This window comes from Sander vitreus, chromosome 6, assembly GCF_031162955.1.
Source record: "Sander vitreus isolate 19-12246 chromosome 6, sanVit1, whole genome shotgun sequence".
Classification (NCBI taxonomy): Eukaryota; Metazoa; Chordata; class Actinopteri; order Perciformes; family Percidae; genus Sander; species Sander vitreus.
Window position 1 is genome coordinate 25,243,305 of NC_135860.1, and position 24,639 is coordinate 25,267,943.

The window sequence follows — 24,639 nt, forward strand, 5'->3', positions numbered from 1 at the left end:
AATTAAAACACTTTGACACAATTTCATATAGTGACATTAAACTTTATTGTGAAAATCCACCGCAGTATCAGATATTTAGCAAAACCAGTGGACGATGCAGTAACATCACTGAGTACATGCACATTAACTACGGCATGATGAAGTTTAGAAACATCAAAATTTTACAGTAGTTGTTGGAGCAGGAATCCTCACAATCTGCAGCGCAATCTGCAGACACCGGGGGTGCAGCAGCCGCAGCAAAAGCGACACTTAAAGCCACGCTTGTGTCTGTTGTTATACGCCATCTGTGTGAAAGACAAAAGACATGAGCAATGTGTTCATCTCCTGCGTCATCACTCACTCTGTCTATTCTCTCTCCTTCTATAGAGAGCATCAGGGCACTTTGTAGGGAAAACACACATTCACTTCCATTTAAATTAGCTCAATGTAGTGGCCCAAATCCATTCAGTTAGCTGAACGTAACTTCCATGAGTCCACTGATGTCTCCTCATGTTCAGCAGCCGGATTCTCAATGCCCATTGGCTCCTCCAGCTCTTGCACCTGTTGAGGAGTTGAGCACATTTACAGTAAAACCACATTTTAGCATTTTGACAAAACATTTATAGCTAATAAGTGAATGAAATGATTTTAAGTCAGGTTCTTACTTCAGTGACTGGGACAGCAGAGCTCTCCTAAATACAAATAAAGGTGAGCACGACGGCCACTGCAACACTGAATGTCTTCATTTTCAAATTGTTCAATCAAGTAGACTTCTTCAGACCTTTTGGTGTATCTGTCAGCTCTTTGAGTGATTCCCCTGTGTGATGGCTGAGTGTGTAAAACATGATATTTATATATATCACTTATATATTTCACTCAGGCCACTGTTGCTCCATCACTGGCAGCACTGACATGCCTCCAGGAATGGGCTTGCATCACTCCCTGGATGATGCTGGGAATGTTTGGAGGAAAGTCCAGAGGAATGGGATGTTCCCTTGTTTTGATTGTAGGATTCTAATGTTAAAAGGAGACTGTACACCATTCAAAGGAAAAATAACATCCATTTAAAACTGATGCTGGCAGTGCCAGGGCGAAGGTTTCACCATAGTGAAGGACTAAATGGACAATGATTCTGTTAACATGATGATGCACATCTTACACCTAAGATAGGCTTAGATATGTACACAAGGTTTGGATTATTAAAGCTGAGGTAATCTAAGACATTTTAAATGAACTCAAATGCAGAGTGTTTTAGTTACGAGAAACATGTAAAAATGAATAGCATTACAAAAGTTTACAATCCAACTTAACATTTGGTCAGAAATATTGTAATAATTGGTTGTATTATAAATATAATATTGTAAAAGATAAAGTGATGATTCCTCTTGGTATGAAAACAAACAGATGTGGATCCATTCATGGTTTTATTTGTTGACACTGATGTTGTGGTCACATGACACAATCACACAGGCCAGCAGGGGTTTCAGTAAATGAGAGGGAGTGAAGCCGGGGAAATAGATTTTTTTTTTTGCACACGATACTGTGTTTTGAAAGACTGAAGAGAATACAAATGGCCTCTGCTTTTATTAGTGCTACCAACAGGTGTCAATTTGGGTTTGATGACAAATAAGATATAAATGAAAATAAGGAAATCAAAATGTGCTCATCATGATTGGATGTAATGAACCAGATCAAACAGTAATTTCGGGAAATGCTGAAGGTGATGCTTCCCTTTTCATATTGTAGCAGATGTGGCTGCCAGCGTGGCTTGCCCTCGGCACAAACCACAGCCAAGACAGACGATTCACAAACAGGACTTATTTTACGGCTGCTGACACATTTGTAACATAAATTCACACACTTTCTGACCATACGTCTCTGGTTGCCCAGCATCTCTCGCGTACAGTCCAGTTGCTCAGAGTTTTTAACACAGTTCAAGAAAAACAATAGCTCACAGAGCAGCTTCCTTCTGTGTGTGGCCGTCATCTGAAGGTCCAGCACAACACTGCTTATAAAGGGGGAATGTAATTAGACAACAAGCTCCAGCTGTGTCAATGAACACACCTGGCAGGCTCTGCTCTCGTTAGCCATGCCCACACCTGTCTCCGCTGCAGCTGATTGTAGACCATGCTCACCTGCACACATATTAAAAAATAGGTATTAAAAAAGAAACGCTAATCATCTGTATATTGCAGCAGATGTGGAGCCCTTCATGGAACTGTTTGTTGATCATTTAAATCATTTACTCAGGTCAGAAGGGTTTTCCAGTAAATTGGACAGAGAACCGTGAACCAGTGTTAACTACACACTGATTACTTTATTTGTTTTTTGAATATGTTTTTACATTGACAATCTTAATACAAAAAATAGCAAAAAAATGCAAATATAATAGTTTTTCTGGACAATTCTTAATATGATGATATCACTGTGATTACATTCTTGTCAGAATGTTTAAAAAGTATTGTATATTTGTATGACATTGATCTATAAAGAATTGGTAACAAATGCCTAGACATCAGGATAACTATTGCATTATGCTCAATGAGGAAACAAAAGCTTTTACAAAATCAGCTTTCAGTATAGATGCTATCTTGCACTATGCTGAAGGAATGTTCTTTCACATCTCTCCTAGGGAGTTTATATATTTTTTAAATAAATCTCATATAATTCACATTAGTGCACATAAGCACAGAGAACATTTTGCTGTCTTACTGTATATTTTAAAAATGTGCAGCAAGTTCTTCATGTATGGAACAGTGTGTTCTTTCTGTAGAAAATAAAGGTTCATGGTAGATTTCATATTGTCACACTGGGCCCAGACTTTTACCTTAACCTTAACCCTCCCATTCCTCTGGACTTTCCTCCAACCATTCCCAGCATCATGCAGGGAGTGATGCAAGCCCATTCCTGGAGGCCAGTGATGGAGCAATAGTGACTTAACCTTTAAACACTGTTTGTTGCTACCCCCCTTAATTAACAGTTTGGGGTCAAATTTGACCAGACAGTTTTAACTGCTCTTATTTTAACATAAATGTCAATAAAAATGACAAAAAGTATTTTTAATAGAACATTTATTGTAAAAGAACCTTATTAGAACATTAACATCTACAACGTGTGTGTGAGTGTGTGTGTTTGTGTGTGTGTTTCTGTGTGTGCGAACGCTGGTGGTTCACATGCATAAGTGGCAACATAACAACATGAACTGTGTGTGTGTGGGTGTACATGTGTGTGTCTGTCTGTGGGTGTGAGTGTTTCTGTGTGTGCATGCATGCATGTGTGTTGACATGCACAGGTGGCAACATGACAACATGAACTGACAACATGAAGTGTGTGTGTGTGTCTGTGCGTGTGGGTGTTTGTGTTTCTGTGTGTGCATGCATGTGTGTCCGAACATCGGTGGTTCACATGCACAAGTGTCAACATGTCAACATGAACTGACAACATGAAGTGTGTGTGTGTGTGTGTGTGTGTGTGTGTGTGTGTGTGAGTGGGTATACATGTGTGTATGTGTGTCTGTTTGTGTGTGGGTGTGTGTGTGTTTCTGTGTGTGCGTGCATGCATGTGTGTGCAAACATTGGTGGTTCACACACACAAATGGCAAATTGCAGTCATGGTGCAGTGTCCATTGCAAATGGAAGCTTTGCACCTGTGAATGGGAAAAGGAACAGGAATGTTGTAGGAGTGTGTGTATGGATATGTCTTTTATCTCCTGGATGAAAATTATACTCTTTCCCATTCATTTCCTATGGCGGTCATTTTTGACCGTAAACAAAAGAAGTGTGACTAAGTTGAATAAATCACTTTAAATTCAAAGAAAGTAGTCACAATGAATGTTATGTGTTCAAATGCCTCTTGTGAAGGATATCATAAGGTCTTGAGGCAATCTGATGAAAAATGCCATATTTATGGTACAGGGAATGTGTAAATCAGTCATTTTTGACCGGTGTTAGAAGGTTAAGTGAGTATAAATATCAGCATGTTTTACACACTCAGCCATCACACAGAGGAACTCAAAGAGCTCACGAGAGTCAACTAAATCTTATAACACCTGATCTACCCTCGAAAGAATTTACAACTAATGCTGGGTACACCCCACCAGAATCAAGCCAATTTTGGGCCTGATTCTCCCCTCGAGAAAATAGTCAGCAAACCCCCGAATTGTTTTGGGTTATAAAAAGTGTTGTATGTCTTTGCCCGACGTATTTTAAAAGTGGCAAATATTGAACAAGTTCGATATTTACAATCCAATGTCCTGTTGTGAGTGTGGACCTCATGCAGACTGCCAGATTAGGATGAAACCATTACACATTACCTCCATTTCTGTGCTTTAATTAAATAAAAAATAAAAAATACAATCAATAACACATAACTGTGACGATCAGGAAGAGAGAGTGTAATGGCCTTACACTCTGACAAATCGGGGGTAATGTACGCTGTAACTCTAACACTTAATATCTGCCATGCAGGCCAAAATACTGAGGTGTGAGGTGCCTCTCACAAACAACAGTTCCAGAGGCAACATCAATTTCCAAGGGTGATCTGCCGTCCAAGTGCTAAGCGGGCCCAGCTCAGCTCTGCTGTGCTCCGCCTGTTAGTGAAGGGAGGTATGGCATCTAGCCATGGTGGTATGCATGCTATTGTGTTACTTTCAGCATGGCTGGATCTCGCCTCACAATTATAATGACCACAAATGTCAAATAAATGGTCTGGTGTTAACTTAGTGCAGAAATGATTAGGGAACACACACAGATAGACTCTGTGATAGAGTTATGAATGGTGAACAAACATACAGAGAGGTCAACATGCCATAAGTGCAACAAGCAGAGCAATGGCGAACCTGTGGTTGCTATTTAAACCTATGCGATTACAATTTTATTAACCACACACGCACACAAGTGCATGTACACGTAGGAGCACACACATTTGCTCACAGTCACACATGCACAGACTAGCAGTCTGGAGCCTGGCGGACTCCTGCTCTGATCCCACCCTCATGCAGTCTTGCAGGGGGTTGAGCACCATGCCAGGCCTGCCTCGCGCCCAGACGGATGCCCATTACACGCCCCCATACCAACAGAGCTGCTGCCAAACCACACAAGGAGATAGTAAATGAGAGCAGAGGGTTCTGTTCAGCTTCCTCACACACACACACACACACCATGTGGTTTATTTTATCTGACTCATACCCACATACACACACGAAACACAATGCAGGCAGGCAGTCAGGCATCAATTAGGGGCCTGTTCATCGGTGAACTACAGTAGCTCTATAAATCTTCAAGCTAGTGTTTTAAAGTGTACAAAGTGCTCAAGTGTAAAGCTAAAATATTCAAAGGATGCTACTGTTATTGAGAAGAATTGGAAGCTTTCGTTTTCTGAGATAGGTCAGCCACAAGATAAATCAGAAGGTGGACACATGAATCCACTTTTACTTTATCATTACAGAAAAAAGACAAAAACTACAGCTTTACGCAAGAAGCTCTGTGAGGCTATACTTAGGGACAGTGTTTCTTTGAGCTAAATGCTAATGTCTGGATGCTAATATGCTCACAATAACAACATGCTGATGTTAAGTAATTAAGGTATAATGATTAGCATGTTTCCTATCTAAAGAAATCCAGACAGATTTTTCTGAACGACCCTGTGTTGTTTCAGCGGAACCCCCCCGTGTTGGCACCCCCACTTCACCGACGGATGGGCTCCATTCTGAACTTTGAATGGTCTGAATGCAGCCGTATTTTAGCATGACAGCATGCTAATTTTCGCTGAGTAGTTAGTGCTGGATTAAAGGTGACTCTTTAGACTTATCAAAAGTTCAACCTGATGATGGCAGTAAATGAAAAGTCAGGAGATAACTTCATTACAATTCATCCTGAGGGAAACATGAGTGTCTGTACCAAATTTAATGTCAATTCTTCCAATAGTTGTCAAGACATTTTACTCAAAACCACAAATGTCAATTACACTCTGGTGCTAGAGGAAGTCAGGTCATAGGCGCCGATTTATGTTTTCCTCCGTGGGTGCTCACAGGCGCACGCCCTTTAAAAAACTAAAAGTTGTCAAAAAACGTTTGCATTTCAGAACCTTAGGAAATGGACAGCGGCCGACACGAACACACACGCCTATTAACTCGATAATAAAGCTGTAAAGTAGGCTTTCAACTCAGGACTCAGTTCATGTTGTCATTATTCTCACAAATACAGATAGGATTGGAGATGAGTAGTTTAACTGACAAGTAACCGCGATCAGCTTCGTGGATAGGATATGGAGCAGGGGACTGACAACGACATAACCAATCACACTATGACAGACGCTCCACTTAGCACCAACTGCAATGTTTAATTTTAAATGAATGTAGCCTACTGGCAGTCTGGCACACGTGGGTGCTCAGTATTTTCGGATCGGCGCCTATGAGTCAGGTGATCACCAGCGTTCTTAGGACACATTATCTGGGAACCATGAATGTCACGGAAACCCATCTATTAGTGACTGACATGGCCTTCCCTGCTGCCAGCATGGCTAAAAATGACAATTTTATGGTATTTTCTAGCAAAGTTTATTAGTTAACTTGACTCTATGGATGGTAAAATAGAAAACATTTTACAGGCCAATTTCTCTTTAATGAGTGATACCTTGCGAGTAATACGTTTTTTACGTGAGTATCTAAAACTCTGGAATTGCTTTCTATTAATGGCCCCCTTGATTAGATCCAGAGGTCCACATTATGTACAATATTGCCTGTAATATCTCATTTGACTGCTATTGTTTCAGACTCTTAAACGACAGATTAGTCATCACTTTCTACAGTTAATCACTTAAACCAGCGACAGCAGAGAGCGCAGTGTGAACCAGAGGCTCCACCGCAGGTCACACTCCACAGCAAAGGCTGGGAGCCATTCACACATGCACGCGCACACACACTCACACACAAAATCAGGGCTGAGAACCACTGACATTAGGTCAAGACCTCCCCTACGACTGAGTTGATTAAACACGTTTCTACAACCCACACACTGCCCAATAAAATGTGTTGTGCTGAGGATGAGGACTGTGTTGCACACACTAGGAGCATCACTGGCTCCAGGCTTCCCAGAGAGCCCAGCTCAGCCAGGGAGACTGAGGTACAACACGCTGCTGCAGCGGCTCCACTTCCACCTCCTCGCTGTGCCTTGAGGGAGCAATCAACCTGGCTTCTTATAAGAAGGATAATGCCTGGTTGTACGTGTGTATATGTATGAATGAATATTTCCTCCACAGACCCTCCAAGTGGAGGCAAAGGTTGCTTCGGAACCATGGCGCTGCATAATCGAGTCCTGAATGACGGCGGCGGGGGGAGATAAACATTCCTGGACAATGAGACCCTCCTTTACCCCCTGCTGTGCTCATACCCACTTAAAATGTGCTTACCCATAATGCAGCACTTGGCTCAAGTGAATAGCCCCCCTGGAACCAGTGCAGTGCCACTACAGAATAACACAGCCCCGCTCCTAGAAGCCACAAGTGTCAGCTATGGTTCAGATACAAGCCTTCTGGGCCCTTAGTGAGCACATTATATCCAATTCAACTGGTCTTAATATACTTTAATAAGACCTGTTTTTGATTAATTCTCCCTTGAAACCGGTAGTAACACGGCTACTAGGCACATATAAAAATTGAATGAATGGAGTAAGGCTGCCAGAGAGTCAGAAGGGGGAAAATAGGAATCCTTGTGGATTTGTCCTCACCAGCTGGCTCTTGAGCCCTATATAATGCCTGTGCCCATGGCTCTGAGAGAACCAGTATAGAGGAAATATTTGCCCAGCCTGTAATGTGTTTAAGGTGCGCAGTATGATTCAGTTCAGGTCATAAAGCCCGTGTGTGTCACATCCTGAGAGAGGAAGGACAGAGCTGCTCTGCTCTATATTCCCCTCAAGTGAACAGGGACAATGGCTTTGTGTTGTGTTTGGATCCCAATGTAAAAAAAAAAAGCAAGGCTTTTTAGAGCAATGTGAGGTTAAATAAGCCCAAAATACTTACAGCACCCATAGGAAACATCACACTGGGTTGTTATAGAAATGCCTGTCTGTTCCATGTAATAGATGGCGATAAAAAAATAAAAATCCTGCCCCCCCCCCCACTGCACCTGCGGTTATGAGGCCTAACCGCAGAAACACTACCACAGCAAGTGACCATAAATATTCCCCGATTTGTCAAATCAAGCACAGCATGGTGATATTAATGTGTAAGGTGAGCGTGAAGGACATTAATCTTTTGTACTTCCTGTTCAGCAGGTGAAGCAGATGTGGAGGGACTAAATAACTGGGATTGTACTTCCAGTACGGGTCAGGATTTTCTTTTTTTCCAGTTTCCCGTTTCAAATGTCTTTGCAGAAAAGCAAATAACTGTCACAGACAATTAGCTTTTATTGAAGAACATATTTATTTTTGGGATTAACTTGTAGCCTAGCAACTCCAAATGAAGCCAGAATCTGCACTGAGAGTTGACTTTGGATTGCATTTTTGCAATTAGAAGCGAGTTTAGTAATAAAAGTCCCCCATTAATGCCACCATTTAGCGGGCTTGTACACACCATGATGGCTCACATATGGCAAACTTGTTCAAAATATTAAGATCTGCTTATCCTTTGACACCACTATGTTCCTACTCATTGCTGTTACAGCCTCTGCCAAACACCATGGCTAACCCATATGAAGATTAATGATTCCAGATTTCCCTCAGCTCTAAGGGCAAGCGATGGCTCAGTATATAGTTATTAAAAACTGCAAATTATTACAACATTTATTATCCCGGGCAATCTCATTTGCCCCACTAATGTCATAACTTCCATTTCTGCCATCTGCATTGGAACGAATGTGTCACATGTGCCACAACTGTACACTCACAGTAAGTTAATATGTAGAGCAGAGGTCCCCTCCCTCAGCCTCGCATTGCATTGCGAGCAGTGGTGGGCAAGATACTCAGGAAGTGTAATACGTTCCTTTTGACTTATTACTCCTTAAAAAAGTTATGATATTACCTTGATTCTTACTTTGTATAAAAATAATTAGTTAACTTGCTCTGTGTGCACAAGGCGAGAGAGGAGAGGGACGCTGCTCTGCTCACAGTGACATGTTGCATGGCATCGATGTTCCCACCTAGACAAGCCTTTATACAATTTTTTTTAATTTTATTGTTTATTCATGCAGATGGAAGGTGTTAAGGACATCTAGCCTAGACGCTAATTTGCAGTCCTTGTCCCTGGTCAGGCTTTTACAAAAACAACAACAAAACAAACCTTTAGGGCCCTATCTTGCACCCGGCGCAGCGCAGCACAAAGCCTGACGCAAGTGTCTTTGATAGTTTAAGATAGACGCAGTTGTCAATTTCCTGTCCAGCGCCCGCGTTGTTTAAATAGCAAATGCACCTGCGCCCATGGGCGTGCTGGTCTTACAGGGAGGTGTGTTCAGGTGAATTCTTGGCGTATTGCTATCTTGAGGCAGCGGGAAGTGATTGCACCACTGACCAACAAAAACCTGGTCTAAAGTCAATAGCGCAGCATTTCATTGTTCTTTTAACAGCAAATTAGTAAAATGTGCCTAGGCTTATGCACAGCGCGCGCACACTATGCTTGTTACACACACACACAGGGAAGCGCAGCAGCACACAAACATGGAGAAGATTACAAATAAAAATATTATGGTGCAAATCCGCCATCATAATAGCAATGCGCCAAGGTACAAACACGCCTGGCTTTTAAAGGGAATGGGAGATGACACTCTGATTGGTTTATTGCATGTTACGCCCAAAACACACCTATGAATTAATGAAGACACTAAGTACAACCCTTTTGAACCATGCGCCCAGCGCACAGACCCTTTTTTCTGCTGTCAAACTAGCAAAAGTGGATTTGGTTGCCCTAAACACACCTGCGCCAGGTGCTTCACGCCATGCGCTTAGATCATTAAAATAGGGCCCATAATCTATAAAATTCTCAAAAAATACAGAAAGAAAAAAAATACATAAGAGAGCTAAGAGACACCATTACTGCTCACATCTCTGTTGTTGTTTAAGCCATAATTTGGCTTTTGTGTTAAACACTTTTAGTTCTGTTTGGGATTTAAGTTCCGTGGGTAAAGAATTCCATAAGTGTTCACCCTTTACTGACCTGAGGAGGTATTGACCAAAATTTGTTCTGCACATTGGGACTCTACAATTCTGGTTAGCTACTCCTCTTGTCGTGGTCCGGCCATTATTTCTCTGTGTAATGAGTTTAGAGTTTAGTTTAGACACCGCGCCAGGGGCCATCCCTTTCAAACACTATGCAAAATGTATAAAATTGTCAAAAATTCGAAAGTATTCCATCCGTCATCTTCCATCCTTCGTGCCGCTTTTTGGCTAGTAGCCGATGTGACCTGACCTGCCGCGCGCTAAATTACAACAAGCTTACACATCACGTCATCATGTAAGAAGGCCTGCCTGGGACAATAAAAGCAAATCACATTCAGGTAACACAGCGTTACTTGGATTAATAACTGTAATAGAATTACTGTTTTTTTATAATTTTAAAATTCCGGAAAAGAAGTGGCCAACAATGTATTGTGAGGTACAATATAGTGTGTACAATAGATGCTCTTACGTGCCATAACAACGGCTTTGAAAACACAGATTGCTATCACTGATCTATACAGTAACAGTGTAGAGCCCACTGGGTCATTTCCTCCTAGTGGTTTCACTTGTTGTGCCTTTGAAGCAGGCTTTAATAATAGGACCCAACAGAAGTAATTAAAAACACTCTCTGTCAGATTAAAAGGGAGCTTCAGTCCCAGCCACCTAACCACATTCAGCACAAACAGTAAAACACACGCACACGCACAGAGGCATGCGTGCACACATACATACAGTTCACAGAAGTGGTTTACACAGAGAGGACCATTACTTCTGATGTGTGGATGACTGCTAACCCTCTTAACAACACTGAGAACACTATCAGTGTCCAGTTTCTCACAGCAGTAGTAAAAAAAAATAAATAAAAAAAAATAAAAAAATAACATTTGTGGATTGATGTCAAAGGGGAAAGGTGAGGTGAAATAAAGACACCCATTTCTTCAAAATGTGTCATGTGATTCTCTCTGTATCCCCTTTTTTTCCGTTGTAGATGCTGCAATGTGTGCTGTAGTGGTGGTCTTGTGCTTAATGAATCCACTTCAGTGCAGTTCCTCTCCGTAAGCCTTTAGGTTTAATCCCTCAGTCTGGAGCAGTGATAGTCTGGCCCAGGGGATGACATCTGTGAATCGTTCATTAACTTGTAACCAGCAGCAGATGTCTTCAAAAACAACTCACAACATCTACGTCTTATTCCTTTTCCCTGCAACAGTCATTTTTGCTTTGCTTCATTCATGGTGAGCCCGACTGGCTACACGGAGCCAGTTATTGACCTAATATTTTAAAGGAATATGCAATTTTATGACAATGAAGACTCATGCGATGTTAAGGATTAAGCCTATTTGCAAAGAATATGCACTTTTTGGACAATAATGTTGCGCGTTATGGGGCCCTGAATGTGGTAAAAAGTTGTCAGACAAGTCTAAAATAGAACACACAAAAACACAAACGTTTTTTTTTCCTTATCCACCAATCAGTTGTCTTGAAATAAAAACATAATTAACTTGATTTTTTATTAGCTCATTGTATTTCTTTAACTCCCTCAATTGAATAATTTACCTTTTTTCCCAATGTGACATTTTCTGTTCCTCAGCACATTTCCTATTTTCCTTATGCATATGATAATGAGTCAGTGGTAGTCTCGCATTGCCAGACCTTCCTCCACAGCGCTGCAGAGGAGGGTCCGGCAAGTCCACACAACATTCTTGGATGGGAGAAAAACATGCTCAGGTTTATTGGCATTTCTTTAAACCAATCACAATCGTCTTGGGCGGCGCTATGCCCCCAGACGGAGCCGCTGTGCCACTGCAAAACCTGTGTACGTTCAAAGATTGTTTTAGTCGTGCAACAGAAAACTCAGATTGGACAGATAGTCTAGCTAGCTGTCTGGATTTACCCTGCAGAGATCTGAGGAGCAGTTAACCATAGTCCTCAGAAATCCACCAGAGTTTAGGACGCCAACACAAAGAAGGCGGAAGGTAACGGTCATCCGGCCGAAAAGAGTGACATCCGGCGGGAATAGTTATAGTTATTATAAGTTATTAGTTGATACATGTAAATGTATCGAACCTTTAGAATTTTGGCACTTTTTACAAAATATGGCGTCAGTTTCTCTATGACGGTCATCCTTGACATTTTATAGATGAAGTGTGAGATTTAATGCCTTCTGTCTCTTTAACATCATAACGTCTTGTTGGCTAAAATGCTTTAGCTACTGTTTCTAAGTTTATAAATTGATGAGTTTGAGTTTATAAATTGATGCGACAGGCCGAACACAGTATGCAGGAAGTAGGTGATTAACATGCACTGGTTGGACGAAAGTTAGCTTTAGCTATGTCGCTTATTATTATTTGTATAGGATGTAGTCCATTATATTTTTGCCTTTAAACTTTTACTACATTTCGTCGTTTTTCGGGGTTCCATAGTGCAAATGTCACTCTGTGGAAGTGTAGAGCTGGGAAAATGAAAAGCCTCCTGTGTAAAATATGCCATGCCACTTTGAACACCTGTGAAAGATGTTTAGGCATATAAAACTGCTCAGCATTAGGCCTTAAGATGGGCATGGAGCATATGAAGAGTTGGGTATTTCAACACTGACAGCTTCTCTATGGAAATATCATGTGTGACTTCAGGCGGGTTAACCAGAGCAGGAAGAATGTGGTCTGTGTCTCCCAGAATGATATATATGTGACACAGTCTGATTCATCTGCTACTGTGCATCCATAAGCTCTCTGGCAGATTTAGCTTTTTTTTTTTTTTTTTTTTACTTTTGGGAGAATGATTACATAGAGTGGATCTCGAGCTAAATTAGCCATGACTTGCATTAAACATTTTAATGTTTATGACATTCTTTTCTTTGCCCATGTACCAGGCAGATTTAGCCTAGAGAAGACTTTTTTGGATGTGTTTATTTGGTGTTTTGTGGACCACAAAAGTGAATAAGTAGCATAAAGAGGTGATCGAAACTGTGTGTGCGTCTGTGCGGGCGTTACGGTACGATGTTGGAAATGAATGAGCCACCAGCGACATGCACTGCTTTTGTACCATTCTTGAGGATACGTCATCGTGAATTACAGGCCCTTAACAGTACCGTCATGCTGTTTAGGCCAAATCGACCATATCCAATCCTTTGGCTGGAGGTAGTACTTGTGTCATGCAGCACAACGTGATGGATTTCACAAATGTTTTTTTTTAAATCACATAATTGCACACTGAAGTGAGACAAGGAAACAGCAGTTTCGGAGTTTAGCCACATATATTACAGCCATAGACAATAATGAAAGGCTTCATAGTACAGTCACATGAAATGTATTTTAATAAAACACAATGTACACATATGCAGTCCTATGACCATACATTTGCTGGATCCTAATCATTAAACCTAGAATATGTCAAAGCATAGTTTTGTCTTTTTTATTTCTTCTTGAAAACATTGAAATCAGTAGATGAGGTCAAATGAATGTAATAGAAGACTTTGAATGACATCAGAACAAAAACATTTTTCCACGTGTTAAAGATATGCACTGTTGTAAGGACCTCAAAGAATATTTCAGCATATAAGAGAAACAGTATGAGGCAAACGTTCTCACTGAACAAAAAAAGTACAAAATAGAATTAATAAATAAATCAAATATATACCATATAAATGAAATAGCTATGTGGCGACTATGTTTATTATTTGTTTTTAATCATTTTAATCTGTAGCTTGGTATTACAACCGTTTAATCTCTAAAACATTTAGAATGGTGAACAAGTCAATACTGAAAATACAGTAATAAGCTTTCATAATTAGATAAACTATGTACACATGAGTCTGTTGCCATGCTTGTCAAACAACTAAATTTCTTCTTTTTTATATCCACACTATACAGTTAGAGCATAAAGCGGTTTGAACGTAAACAGTTTGTGCTGAGAATAAAATACTTTGCAACTACGCATGGTAATTTCTTTAATATTACTCTCAAAAATGTACATAACATAAAGGCCACACATGGGAACGCTCTGTCTCCATTTAGAGGGGAAGGTGAGGGTAGTTTTAACATAAATATAGGAACAAAAAAAACTGTCTCTTTCAGTTCCAGATGCCCTTTTCTTGTCCATCAGCATCATTTGCTTCAGTCAAATCTCTATTGTCGCTTCATCTTCTCTCTTTTTTACATCCTCCCTGGTCTGACCACCCCCACTGCCAACTCCCTCGCTACCTCTCCTATCCGCCTCCCTCTATCCGGCTCTCCCGCCTCCACAGTCTCTAGCTGCCCCTGCACCTTCCATCACTCTGCACGCTTAATGGCATTGTTAACGACAGGAAATGAGTTCGGTAAAGTCAACTGTAAAGGTCCACAAGGCAAGGCAAGGGGTGGGTCTGAGATTCACCTGGCTGGTTACTGCAGCTGAGGGGGGGGGGGGGTAAGAAGCAGCGGGAGGCATGAAGCATGTGTTTAGTGTGTTGATACCGATATCGTACGTTAGACATATATATATATATTTGTAATGACGGACTTGTGAGTTATGGTTGTGTTTTCCGGTGTGCGCGCGGGGGTGGGGGTGGAGGGGGGTGGGATTGTTGTGATAGTTGTCGGTCGGAATATGGGTGCAGCAGCGGCTAGCAGCGTTGCGTTGGTTTCTTTGTTCAATGGGAAGTCTAGTTTCGAGTTTTTTTAGTCCTCACTGGCTGGAGCGCGGAGGCCAAGTGGTCGCTGTGCTGGTTCTGGGCCCGAAACCGCAGCCTCTGCTTGTTCTTCTTCTTTGGTTCTTTGGGTCGCTGCTTCCCTGAGCCATCTGGGGGGAGAAAAAGAGAAGTGGTTATCCCTTTGATCAGTGCTACGCGCACTTGTTAGATTCTCCAGGTAACGGCTTTCCTGTGTTTCAGACAACCTCATGTCAAAGTCCTTCTACTCAATGCAATGTGATCTGTTTCTATAGCAAATGTGACATGACTACCAAGGCAGAATTACCAGCAGGGCAAAGCGGCCCCAGACACTTAGGGGCCCTGAAGGCCAAAGGTTTTATGTGTGGCAATTACTTTGTGGTAACTTGCAAATGAGTTTGTAAATCCGTCAATAGGTGCCCACATCTTGTTGTTGCCCCAGGGCCCCGTGGTAGCTTAATCCAGCCCTGCATGTAATCAACCAAGCTAGTATTTCTTAATAAATTCTCAGCTTTTTCGACAAAAATATGTACTTCTGTAAGCTTAGTCCTTATAGGGAGACTGACGAGAAGATCTGACGCATCCATACGAAAAAACAATCTAAAACGTCAGCATTTATCAGGTATTTTGTTTGTGAAAAGATCCATGCAGTCCCACACAGAAAAACAGATCCATCACATAACCTCATTGACCTGGCCTCGCTTTAAAGAGATTGTTGGCAGCAGCGTGGTGCTGCACTAAGCATATTTGCTTTTAGTGCACCAGGGACAGAGCTGTAGTATTGGTGACTGCACTCACACTTGAATACTTGAATACAGTCAGACTGAATGTTGTGTTGAATTTGTACCTGTACCTAACAACCAGTGATGGGATGGCGCAACATATTGATGGGTGCAAAGTATTGCTTTTTCAAGCAACAGATTGATGACAGTGAGCTTCACTTCTATTGACTTTACTGTAACACGGAGGTACGTAAAAGCATGTAACAGACTGCTGTGGAATAGATTACGTGAACTCAATATGCTTAGTTTGGGCTGGAGTCCTCAGGATTTGGATTTGGGCCTTGGATTTAATTACACCATCCAAGAGTTGGGAAAATGTAAAAAGATAAAAGGTGATGGAATAAGAAGATAAGCACTTGAAATCTGTTTTGATTTGCACTACAAGCAACTACAAAAGAATCAAAAGTGTGCTTCGAGTATCATAAATGAATCATAAAGATTTCGTAAAAGCCCTTACAGATGTCTTACAAGTTCTGCAACTTTTGCCAATTTAAAAGGCTGCACTACATAAAGAAGTGAACCTTATATGAGGAAACACATATCAGGTCTTGGTTTGCTCCACCACTCGGGACTGAACCTCAGTTTTCACTACCACTGCAATAGAGAGGGGAGATAAGTATGGGAAGTTGCATAACTCTCTATCCAAGTTGGAAAGGTCCCCCACCCCAAGGTTAATCCATCCCAGGTTTCACTGGGACAGGCAAGGCATGCTGGGAACTGACTTCCTGCTCTCATGGAAGCTTGTGTGGTGGAGCTTCTGCACCCACGGCTCTCGGTGACAGAGAAAACTCTGGCTACCGAACCGCAAGGCAACAATCTGGCTGCCAAGGCCACAAATAAGATAACGAGGTGTGTGTGCGAGATGTATGTGTGGGAGGGGGGAAGTGAGTGTGAGGGAATTTAAGGGAAAAGAAAATCTAATGGGGGGAAAAGTGGAGTAAGGCTTGGATGATGAGACGCTATCTGAATCCTGATCTAGAACACATAGAAACAAGCCACGCCATGGTTCGCAGAGGGGGGAAGCACAGGAAAGCGCTACAGAAAAACCAAGTCTCGCCGTTTCCTTGCCTGATTCGTGGTCTTATTACTGCACTTGTTGGAGATTTTTCTCTCACAAATAAAAAACAGGTAACGGTGTGTAAAATGTGGCATTATCTCTAATTTCCTTCTCATATGTGCTGGCATCGCAAGACCTATTTCCCATTCTCAGGGCTACACTGTGAGGTCGATTTGAAAATATTCACTCGTTTAAGCCGACACGCATGAGAAAGCAAGATATTGCTCTGCTAACAGGGTCTCCCAATGAATAATACAGATGCATGCAAACATCAAACCATCTCAGAGCTATTTCCTGCAATTAATCTAATCTTGTTATTTTGAGTCACATTGCCAATCTGAGCCATAGCAATAAAGTTTCTCGCACACAGCTCCTAGTTAAAATCACCCTTTGAAAACAACTTTCACATCTCTTCTATCAACATCTCATGGCCTTCAACTGAAAAATATGACTTTGGGGGACTTTGTACACTTGCTTAGCTGATGCCACATTGGATTTTTTTTTTTTGCATGATTTACGCTACGTCAAAGTAAATCTGGAGCTGAAAGACATTTGGCCTATAGGTTTGTTTTCCTAATTGCTCTTTAAAGAGGTAATTTTCATTCAAAACAGTGTTGCTAGGTGCCTGATAAACACAGCTTACAGTGCAATCAACTCAAGACGAATTACATTTGATGGCAATAAAGTACATGATGCAGCATTAAACTCCCTCTGTAACGGGCAAAGCCTTCGTGGGCCATTCCTGGGACGCAGGGCTGCATTTAAACTGAAAAAGCCTGCATTTACAGCAACTGCTTGAAAAACAAAGACATATGTGGGTGTTAGGTTAAAACATACTTTTTCCTGGCTAGTTCAGGACTGGGCAGGGGATCTGCAATCCAAAGAGTTTTAACGCTCTTTTGCAACAGCGCTTACAACATATACACACACACACACACACACAAAACTGCAGGAAAGAAACAAATTCAGCAACTGCACATGCAGACTGAGTTCATGCAATGCAGATAGATTGCATAGATACCCTAATTAGTCAACTTACATTGATAAGACAACTGTTGAAAGCTTTGTGATCAAACTAACTCATATTATTTTACCCCTTACATCCTTCTTTCCTTCCTTTTTTTGTTTTTGCAGTAATTGCAAAACTGAGCCAAAAGAACTAGCCTTAGCTAATTCTAAATGCACCCAGCTGTTATTGCAAAAGATAAATATCCATTTTGATGAACTGATATCTTGCTTTTCTACATCTATCTAAATAAGGTAGCTAAATCGTGTCAGCTGTCAAGACAGCGTACAAGTCAAATCATCACAATCAGCACATAGGATTTACAAAACACTCTTCCAAAAAGAATGAAAAGAAAGAAGACACAGTTAGGGAAGTTTTTACAGCAGGAACCAAATCCACTCAGTTGATGCCAGACGCCTCATGCTGAAGCTTTCAAATTGTACCCTTATAAACCAGATTCTGGATATTGTATCTGATGTGGATACCGTGTTTTACAAAACCCAGTGTACTGATAAGAACCACTCCATGTAATTTTTTTTTTTACTTTATTATTTTGTTTCCCTGCAGACACTGAATCCTTTCAATCAAACTCAACACAGAAGTGCTAAACTTGTTTCAAGCTTCAGCTGAAACTCCCCCCCCCCAAACTAACTGATGAGACATCCTGAACTCACCTCCACAGCAATCTCAGACCCCATTTTATAACCCAATCTCAACGCTGACAGCTAGAGGGCAACCAATCCCCACACAAGCCCCTTCCCCCAGCATCTGATTCTAGAGAGATGGTCTATCATATCTAACCAAGAACTCCCGTTCAGCCTTTCCTCAGGGCACCGCGCACTCACTGAACACTGGAGCTTTCATCATCTCATATTTACGGCCGATGTAATCACTTAAGCTGATTACCAGGGTTCACAGAGGAAACAGTTTAATTTGCCTGGAAAGAAATGATTAACTCATCTCAATTGCTTTCAAAACCAAGAACAAATTCTTAAATCTCAGAGCATGTAAAGATAATTTTGTCTTGGAAGGCACGGTAGGTTTTAAATCATCTACTGTCTTTGTGTTGCGTCGTAACTGGCACAGTAAGGATCAAATCACAGGAGTATGGCTTTTATCAGGAAATTAGAATCCTTTTTTTTTTTTTTTTTTTTTTTTAAATACTTTTCTTTCCGTTCTGGCTGCATTTACTATCACTACTGCAAACCATAATTTCACCAATGTTTAGTTTTGCTTCGTAGATACGATCTTCCTCTGCCAGCTTGACATGTGGGTTTGAGTTTGAAAATGAAAATTCAATCAAACAAACAAACACAAATCTCAAGAGCAAATCAAAATGTTTTGTATTTCTGAATTAGAAACAGAGCCTGTGGTAGGACGGTTGTTTATCGCTGTCAAAAATGACCTTTGTGGAAGTCTTGTATGTGTCTTTGAAGTGTGTGTGTGTGTGTGTGTGTGTGTGTGTGTGTGTGTGTGTGTGTGTGTGTGTGTGTGTGTGAGTGAGTGAGTGATATACATCCCCTTTATGCCTGTGCATCAGTGATTGTGAGATTCTATATCACCTACGTGAGCTTGAGAAATACTTAGTGTCATTTTCAATCGTTTCAGCTGCCAAGCCAGTGAGAAAAAGAAATATTAAACTCCTGTTGCACGCACTGTGGTGGACGTTCCTCAATAACCTCTCAAAGCCAGCCGGAATCCACCGCTTTCTCTTTTTCTTCCCCGCCATTCTGCTTCTCCCGTCTCCCTTTTTCCCTTTCCGTGTCCCTGCCATTGCTATTTGAGGCTCTCAGCAATAATCGAGACGACGGCATGGTGAAGGTCCAACTAAGAGTTAAGCGCTATTAGACGTATCATATTATATGGCTCGCGCTCCAGAATAATATCTCCTTGCGGAACGGCAATATGACTACTTGTCCAACTGATGCTCTGAAAGATAATCAGTCAAATCCATATCCAGGGGAAGGAAGCCAAAGCCAAAGCTCCCTTCATCAGTGTCAAAGCTAATATCTTTTTATCTAGTTTTGGAAAAGGGGACCAAAGTCAAGAATATGCATACGTTTACATGATAGTCAGTGTCATATTCTCTGAAATAAGGCTTTTATTCACCATTTCGTCACTCAGCAGGTTAGAAGATTTCTCTACGCAAAAGAAAAAACGTTGTTGTCTCTTTGCTGGCCCTGAGGCTACTGTGTGTGTGTGTGTGTGTGTGTGTGTGTGGGGGGGATCTGTATGTTGTCCTACAGTATAATCCCAGAGGCCATGACCTGCTAAAAAAGAGCAATGCACCGACTGTCGGCACAGGCCAAGTGATTTCATCCACTAACGACTCCGGCGGCAGTGCAGGAATCGAAGGCCTAATCTTATCTCCATTGCTTGCGGTTTTAGAAAAGAATCGATGGCTGACCTCGAGAAGGCATTAAGGCATCCGGTAAATGGGATCCTGTACTGCTGAAAACTCTCCCCTGCTCTCCTGTTACCTCATCCCTCCACTCGACGCAGACGGTCAATTAATAACTTTCGTAGGACAAAGCGAGGGGGGGGGGGGTTGGTGGATTTGGGCAGAGAAAAAAAGAAAAAAAAGTTTTTCGGTTAACATTCGGGTGGATTTAAGGAAGGCAAACACGGGATTTTTGGCGGCTCGACTTTTTCATAAACAGGCCAAAGCGGAGGCCATTATTTGTGAGGGAAGGAGAGAACTACTGGCGCCAGTGAGATTTGATTTCAGTGGCAGAAATTGGATTAGCAGCCATTAAGGGCCTCCTCACACATACATTTATAATGCTGTGAAGGGGAAAGGATCTGTAGCCAGCCAGTGCTCTCTTTACTCACACACCGACAACTCCTCTGTCTGGGAAAAGGTTACGGACGCTGACGCTGCCCTATTCGGCTGCCGAACCTTGTTTTCAGTTGATTTATAGGTGGGACACAGTGTATGACCTCAAGTGACCAATAGTTCATTAAGGCGTAGGCCGGAGGTAGGCCAAAACTTTTAACGGCTCTTTGTACTGTTGTCTGCCTGCAGGGAACTGCTCTAGAAGGGTAATTTGACATTTGGATCAGACAGCATGATACAGATGAAAATAATGGCTACGTGTAAAAAGGTGGGACTTTGTAACAAATACAGACAAAAGTGAAAAAGCTACAATATTCGGGAAGAAAACTACTGGGAAATACTGCAGCAGAGACCCAGATGTCAGATGTAGGAAAAAAGAAATCAGCCTTTTGACAGAGAGGACAATCATTTACAAGAAGCTCATCTTGCCAACCAACTGACAAGAGGCTTTCTGCACAGCGTCACTTAGCCCTAACAAGGTTACTCTGGATCACACTCTTTCATTCACTTTTTCATTCTTTCATTCCCCCAACCCCCCCGTTCTCTGCTTACTATCACCGCGCTGCGAGGCGAGAATGATATAAAACATATGCATTCCGATTTTAAAAGCTAATGTTGGGATTAGGTTGGTCATTATTTTCTCATCTATGACCCAGCGGAGGATCTGCGCGGAGATTAAAAAAGCAGGTTAGCTCACCGCTCGGGCTCTTTGATGCTTCGTTTCACTGACAATAAGTTAAAGCGAAAACCCGACTCGGAGATTAACGTCTCTAAGCGGAGAAGTCCCGGCAACACATGCATGACTGAGACGGTGATTAATACGCCTGATGGTCAGTGCAGACAGCGTGTTCTTTCCCCCTCTGGAGAAGGTCGATCATACCGGCAAGAAGCAGCCACAACCTGCCCAGTAAGGGGACAGAACAGAGGATGTTACATGTGACGTTAAAGTTCTTCTCCATCAGTCTACTCAGAGTTCAAAGTCACGCTCCTCTGCGTTTCACAATACGGGGACTGTTTCCTTTGTGCTGTTTGGGTTACCACCTCTGGCTCGAGAGCTCAAAGGTACGTTATCAAGTAGAAACCTTCGATGACAGATGTTAAATTAGGCCAACTTCCAAAAAGTTCAAACAGTCAGAATTGGCTTTCCAGAGCTGTTTCCTCTAGTACACCTTCCATTAAACACTTATGCTGTGTTTCAGAAATGTTGGAAAGTTGGGAATTACTTCTTCCTACTGTACTAGGAAAAATTAAATGGCATAATCCCTTAGGTCAGATTTCCAAGTTGGAAACTTGGGGCATGATTTCTCAGGTTTCTGAGACGCACTTTGATGCCGACATGTCAACATGGCACTGTAATCCTTAAAATACTCCTAAAGTCGATACACAGTGTTGTACTCTACAAATGCATTAAAACATCTGTGTGGCAAACTTAGTTCATTTAAGTTAATTGAAAAATGTAAGCAGTTTCTTGTTACTCATTGAAAAAAATGACATTATTTTACATTACTCAGCCCAGCTCAGTGCCTTTAAACAACTCAGAAGCCTTCATGCAGCACATCTTCTGAGGTATATTGATTGATTGATTCTTTATTTATAAAGGACAACACACATTAATCAACATTTCTGTAAATGTGCCAGTGTTAGCCAGCCAGCTAATTTTCAACTGTAGTCCTTTGGCCAGATGATTTTAGACCAGAGCATATAACTAGCTTAGCAACTGTGACTGCACGTAGCGCTCCAGAGGTTTCGTCCACACAGTGAAGCTGCGGGGCTAACACACCCTGCAACTCTAAACTAAACCACAGGGAAGAATGCAGGCTAAACCAATGTGGGCAAATGCTACATTCACGCAACTTCTTTGTTTTTGTGAAATTATTCCAAGAGGGTCAGCCCTAGTGCTAACCTTGTAATCAAACCAGATAAATAGCCTAAAGTAGCTTATTTTGTTGCGTTACATTTGTAGCAGTTTGTTACCAAGTCAAACCAGATTCAAACAAACGGTGTATAGCTAAATAAATAAATTAGCTGCATTGATTGTATTAGTGTTAATATTGGATTTGATTGCGATGTAACTGTCAGCATTGTTGCATTTGCAGCCCTTTTGCGAACACTTTCTTGACATATCATCAGTGACAGAAATTCCAGATATCTCTGACTTAGAATTTCAAGTCGGAGGCTGACGTGAAGGATGTTTTTCCCCATTAGGCCGCTCGTTATTACAGTTTAAACGATATAACATGAAAGCAGAAAAAGCTACTGATGCATACCTAGCAGTTAGGAAAACACAACACATAAATAAGACAACTTTGGAATTACCTGGAGGTGAGTTACTTTTTTGGTTATTATTTGGTAAAGGGATGGTTGACCGTGTTAAGTACTGTGATCAATGTTGAGTTTTTGGTAAGTATTTCACTTTTATAACAGCTTAAAGGAACACACTGACTTATTGGGACTTTGTCTTATTCACCGTATCCCCCAGAGTTAGTCCATACATACCCTTCTCCTCTCCGTGCATGTTGTAACTCTGTCTGATGCACGCTAGCCTAGTTTAGCCCAGATCCTGGAGGTAACTGGCTTCATCTAGCCTACTGCTCCCAATAAGTGACAAAATAACGCCAACACGTTCCTATTTATATGTTGTGATTTGTATAGTCACAGCGTGTACAAATAACAAGGTCACATGAGACACAGCCATCTTCTAACCGTATATAAACTGGGAACTATATTCTCTGAAGGCAAAGCACTGCTACTTCTGCTACTTGGGCGGAGTGATTTGATCGCAGCAGAAGCCCCGTGGTGAGGAGCAGAGAGTAACAACGGTGCTTTTCAGGTGTTGCGCTAATCACTCCGCCCAAGTAGCATTTGTTGGCCAAATTAATTTCTAGTAACAGCTTCATATACACCACCGTACCCCCCCAACCGCTCAGGGCGCTGGTCCAGCACTGGCAGCCCACTCACTCTGACATCTCTCCATTTGTGCATGAATAGGTCCTGAGTATGTGTGTGTGTATTTCAGGCCTGTGTGTAGTGATTTCTAACAAACAGAGTGTAAATTGTAATTTCCCCACTGGGGATCATTAAACAGTATAAATTATTAATTATTATTAAAGCGGTTCAGCCATTATTCCTAAATGTCTGGTGGGGGTACCAGACACAGAGACGAAGAAATTAGTTCTGAGTAGTTAAATCACATGACGTTATATGGTTTCTGGGCTATGACATCCTGCCAACTGTTAGGATTTTCACACTTCCGCTCGAAGCTGCCAAAATATAACAACTCGCCGTCCATCTTAAAAGCAAAAATGTGTACGCACGCTGTCGCCCCCTGCAGCAAGTAGACGTCATTTAAATAGACGCCTGCTGTTTATGTGACTCAGCCACTACAAAACTTAGAAAATGTGCCAGCCATTGAGGTTTGATACTCTCTCTTCATTATTCAGTTTTTTAAACGAAGGCATATAACTGATCATTATCTACTTTTTTTTCCCCCCACTAAATGGAACCTTGGTGTATTGCAGTGGCTTTACACAGCCAATGGTGTCATGAGGCTAACGTCAGCAGCCAGGCAGCGAACAGGCATCACAACCGGCCCGCTGAGTCTGATGCGCCTCGAAACCGCAGCACTCAGAGCGAAGTGAGCAGGCCCCCTCTGCGGTCTGCTATCTCCCGACTGACTCATCGACACATCTGGGCCTAAGTATATGGGGGCTCTCCTGCCGTCGGGCACTTGGGTAAATGAGGGATAATTAGCTTTAGTTGACTTTAATGAATGGCTTAATGTTGTGTTTCATTTCTGATGAGAAAAATATAAAGCTCAGCGCTTATCAAAGGGAGGCCCTGCGCTGATTGCCGCTGGTGTGGGTCTGTTTGTTTTTGTATTTGTTGTGCGCATGGGGGCGAGGCGGGCTGAGCTGAAGATAGCTGCAGCGTTTGAGGGAGTGGTTTCAAAATGTGACCGCAGATCCAAAGATCAGGAAACCTGCTGGGATACACAGTAGCACATCCATCATTCTAGCAACGAAGTTACTACAGATGTGGACTCTGTTTGTGTTCACTCAAAGCTAGAAAAGGGCCATAGCACTCCACTTTGATTTCCATGTCTTCTACTGTGAATAAAGATGAGACCTCTAAAGGCTTTGATCCATTTTATAATTCCACACATGCTGTGATTCTAATCTTAGTTTCCGAAAAG

At 41.8% G+C, this 24,639-nt stretch overlaps 1 protein-coding gene across 1 annotated transcript in view; it reads right to left on the reverse strand.

Moving 5' to 3' along the window:
• Nucleotides 1-13,411: 13,411 nt before the first annotated feature.
• rspo2 (R-spondin 2) overlaps nt 13,412-24,639 on the reverse strand; it is a 74,207-nt gene continuing 62,979 nt past the window's right edge. The window contains exon 6 of the mRNA XM_078253577.1: nt 13,412-14,897. Coding sequence (XP_078109703.1) covers nt 14,761-14,897 — 137 coding nt within the window. The 3' untranslated portion in view covers nt 13,412-14,760. The remainder of the gene's footprint in view (nt 14,898-24,639) is intronic.